Raw genomic sequence first — 4,492 nt, 5'->3', positions numbered from 1 at the left:
ATAGTTGAGAGAATTTTTTTTATTAGTCTGTTTATGAAAACCTTAGAGATAAGGCGAAAATTACTGATAACAACAAGGATTTTTCACTTTTGGAATCAAAACGTTATAATATTTATATATACTGTATGTATGAAATGGTAAAAGTGTACTTTAAATAAGGAAAAGTATTTAAATTTTCCAAATATATTCTGTACTATTAGTGTGTGTGAATTTTGAGTGCTCACATATACAACTAACTCTTTTAAAAAGAAGCATATCATTGGTATCAATCATTTTCCATGATATCAGCAAAGAAATAACAAAAATTACCATATTTTCACAGTGCAATCCAAATCACACAAAACAAATGTGCAAAGATATTAATATAATCTCCAAATATTGCCATCAAAAGAAACTAAAAATCTCCAAATATCACTCTCAAACACAAAAAATCACACACAAAAAAGTAGTATCACAGAAACACATGACCCTACGATTAAAGAAAACTTACGCTAAACCCAAAAGGCAGTTCATGTGTGCCACTTGTTAAAAGAGCTGTTGCATAGTAATCCCCGACCCACCTCATCAATTCTACACCCTTCATTTCCTATCTAATGCCAAGTGTCACTCCATCCCTCTAGATATTTATACCATTCTTCTTCTTTATATACCAACCCCTCCGTCTTCTACTCTTCTCATCCTCACTCGAAATCGTCTGCTCTTTACCTTAGGGATATCTCGGTAATTTCCTCATCATGGCAACCATGGCATCCACTTTCACTGCCTCTCTAGCCAAGGCCTCCATCTTCGAGTCTTCTTTCCATGGCACACCCGTCGCCCCACCCTCGGTTCGGTTCCAACCCATCAAAGCGTCCTGCTCGGTTTCCATGTCAGCTGGTTCCGAATCGAACCTTCCGTACGACATCCAGAACTTTAAGTTTGACCCGATCAGAGAGTCGATCGTGTCAAGGGAGATGACCCGGCGTTACATGATGGATATGATTACATACGCAGATACTGATGTGGTGGTCGTCGGAGCCGGCTCAGCTGGGCTGTCGTGCGCCTATGAACTGAGTAAGAACCCGAACGTTCAGGTCGCAATTATTGAGCAGTCTGTTAGCCCCGGTGGCGGCGCGTGGCTCGGTGGCCAGCTCTTTTCGGCCATGGTATATTACACTAAAACTATTAAATATTTTCATTATATTCTAACCAAATATGTATGCAGACTAATGTGGAAACTCACCATACGTTAAATTTTGTTTTGTCTGCATTTATATGGTGCCTTATTATGGTAGTGTTTCATTATATTTTTGTTTTAGACCACCTGTTGTTTGACAGCATATATAAGTAATAATAAGTGAAGATAATATTTGGAGCATTGCCATAGGGCACTATGGTATCTAACACCAATTTTATATTGATTGGTATACTTTATGTATTTGGTCTCATAAATTTTATGGTATGTTATATAAAGGGCTGTTGGCTGCTTAACAATATTCTAAATTTTTTTCCAAAATTTTACACGTACGTAAGCTTTTCCCATGTGTCCCATTATATTAAAAAGAAAAAACAAGTGTAATATTTTAGTGAATTTTTTTCGCTTTAAATATATATTATATGCAGTTTAACTACTTGCTGTCGTATTTAAGGTATATTGCCTTGTTATAGAATTGGATGTTAATTGTTTATTGTCGATTTAGTAGTTTGTTTTGATGTTTTCTACTTATTATCGATTTATGTTTGTTTCGTTTCTATTAACGTTTCTTTAATATATGTGTCGTCTCTTGTTGTTGGTCGAAGGTTAAAATGCGTATTCTAATTTAATGTCGTTTTATCATTGTTTCAGTTTTGGGATTAATGTCATTTTTCAATTAAGTTGTCGATCTTTTCATCTGTATGTATAGGTTGTGCGCAAACCGGCCCACCTTTTTCTTGACGAACTGGGTGTCGCATACGATGAGCAAGACACCTACGTGGTGATCAAGCACGCTGCTCTGTTCACCTCCACCATCATGAGCAAGCTCTTGGCCAGGCCAAACGTCAAGCTCTTCAACGCCGTGGCGGCTGAGGACCTCATCGTGAAGGGTGATAGAGTGGCCGGAGTGGTGACCAACTGGGCTCTTGTGTCCATGAACCATGACACACAGTCCTGCATGGATCCGAACGTTATGGAGGCTAAGATTGTGGTCAGCTCCTGCGGCCACGACGGGCCTTTCGGCGCCACCGGTGTCAAGAGGCTGAGAAGCATTGGCATGATCGAGAGCGTCCCTGGAATGAAGGCACTCGATATGAACGCCGCCGAGGATGCCATTGTTGACCTCACTAGGGAGATTGTCCCTGGGATGATCGTCACTGGAATGGAAGTTGCTGAGATTGATGGATCTCCTAGGATGGTAATCAATTCTTGTCCATTGATTTCCTTGCATTACTTTTACTTTGTTATATTGACAATATTATGCTTGATTATATGTTATCTTTTAAGTTTAGAGTGTTATATTTATCAATCAATTGGTGCTGCAATTAATCATCACTTGTGTGACAGTTTTCACATATAATATTATATGTGAAGCTGTGTTTTCTGTCGCATATTTGGTGATATATGATCCATCACCAATATGATAATGCATAGAAATTAATACTTAATTGATTTTCTAACCCTTTAAAAAGATAATATATAGGGTACTACTAACGCTCTTTTAAAAAGATAAGGCCAAAGAGAGAAAATGATGATCACTATTCATGAAATATTTTTGTCCATTCAATTTGGTGATATCCTTAAACTTAGGTTCTGACCCACTTAATACTTATTCTGTAGAAAAGACATCCAATGATATCCTAATGTGTATTCTTCTTTTGTAGACCGAATAAACAAACCCTTGTAAAACTAGAAACTATATAATCAACAACTTAAGTAGTGCCATGGTCATCATAAGCAACTTTATTGGTAGTTTTCCTTTCGAACTAAGATATTTCTTTTCATTGAAGTGGGATTATTTATTTTGTGGAGAGAGTTGGCTCGGCTAATATATGTTTCTTGTAGCTACCTCAATAATAAATGATCCATCAGTGTGGACCAAACATCCCATTTCATATAAAAAAATGACCTGTCACCGTCTCCATGATGATGAATGGTACTTTTGCTGTTGTTGGTCCTCTCTTTTCGTATTTGTCTTAAACTTCTCTCTTTCCATCTTTGTCGTTAACTTCTCTCTTTTCATCTGTCTGTACCTTCTCTCTCTAGTGGGTTATATATATTTTCTCTTTCAAAGATATTAGATCGTATACATAAGCACAGACCACCAGTTCAGATTTTTTTTCTTTTTCTTTGGCTAGAAGACAATAAAGATGTGGTCCTAATTACGAGAACTACTATACTGATGATACACATATATATGGTTGCAGGGACCCACCTTTGGAGCAATGATGATATCAGGTCAGAAAGCAGCACACTTGGCCTTGAAAGCACTGGGACTCCCCAATGCTCTAGATGGTTCATATGCAGGTAACATCCAACCAGAGCTGATCCTAGCTGCTGCTGATTCTGCTGAGACTGCTGATGCTTAATTATTTTGCAATGGCAATCAACGTAGTTCATGAAAGCTAAGCTAAGACTAGCCATAGCTGGAACTAGTAGTTGTTAGGAGGAAGTGTTTGGTTTGAGAGTATTTGGTTGGTTTTTGTTAATAAAATGAGGGTCATGTTCATTTATATCTCCATATATATCTTTTCCCTCAAACTTGTGTATTTGGAAGTGATCAATTAATGGCAACTTTTGTGTCTTTATTCTCTTTTCTGTCGTTGTCTTTTCCACGAAATTAAAAATAAGTAGTACTACTATTCAGTTATGTCATGTAAATATACAGCCATGTTTCTACTATAATGATCAGCAACGTTTACATATATTATAGTCGAATATATAATATGAGAATATCTTTAGGTCGATGTCGATACACGTTCTACTGAAAGTCAATACCCCGGCAGATATTTTAAAAGAAAAATATTATCTCTTTAAGGAACCCTAGCATCTAAAGCGCTGCTTGAGTCCTTGGAGGTTTTTGTTCATCTTCTCGATCGGCGTCGACGTGCCTATGTGCACACCGGTTGGCCCTTGGCCGAGAGGAGCTTTGTCTCGTGATGTAGGCAAGCGGCGTGGGATGCGGAGCCTTTGACGTGCTTCTTTTCTATTCTCGTGTCTCTCTGATATGTGGTCGTTGGGGTTGCATTTGGGTGGGTTGGGGCGCCGAGCTTTGTTTCTACGAAGGGCTGGGTTGTTTCAGTTTTGCAGAGGTGCAGGCTCTGGTAGGGTTTTGGGTCCTGTGATCGGTCTGCTTCGGTTCCACTTCTGGGTTTTCACTCCAAATGGCGTCGACCTTTTAGGGTGGACTCAGATCCGGTGGTTGGATTCTATAGGCTCGGGATGTTGTGGTGGTTATGCTCTTTTTGCGATGTGCAGCCTGTGGTTGGGCTCAGGCGAGTAGTGGTGTGGTGGGCTCGAGGTGATGTTGTTTTGTTC

The 4,492-nt window shown here is 38.9% G+C and overlaps 1 protein-coding gene across 1 annotated transcript; it reads left to right on the top strand.

The window, feature by feature from the left end:
• The first annotated feature begins 661 nt into the window (after positions 1-661).
• LOC133782493 (thiamine thiazole synthase, chloroplastic) lies at positions 662-3,772 on the top strand. The gene is made up of 3 exons (XM_062221809.1): positions 662-1,145; positions 1,884-2,372; positions 3,382-3,772. The coding sequence occupies exons 1-3, from the start codon at positions 735-737 to the stop codon at positions 3,541-3,543; spliced, it is 1,062 nt and encodes a 353-aa protein (XP_062077793.1). The 5' UTR covers positions 662-734; the 3' UTR covers positions 3,544-3,772.
• Positions 3,773-4,492: the final 720 nt, after the last annotated feature.

Source organism: Humulus lupulus, chromosome 6, assembly GCF_963169125.1.
Source record: "Humulus lupulus chromosome 6, drHumLupu1.1, whole genome shotgun sequence".
NCBI lineage: Eukaryota > Viridiplantae > Streptophyta > Magnoliopsida > Rosales > Cannabaceae > Humulus > Humulus lupulus.
Note: the sequence above shows the minus strand (reverse complement) of the source record. Positions and strands in the feature narration are given on the sequence as shown.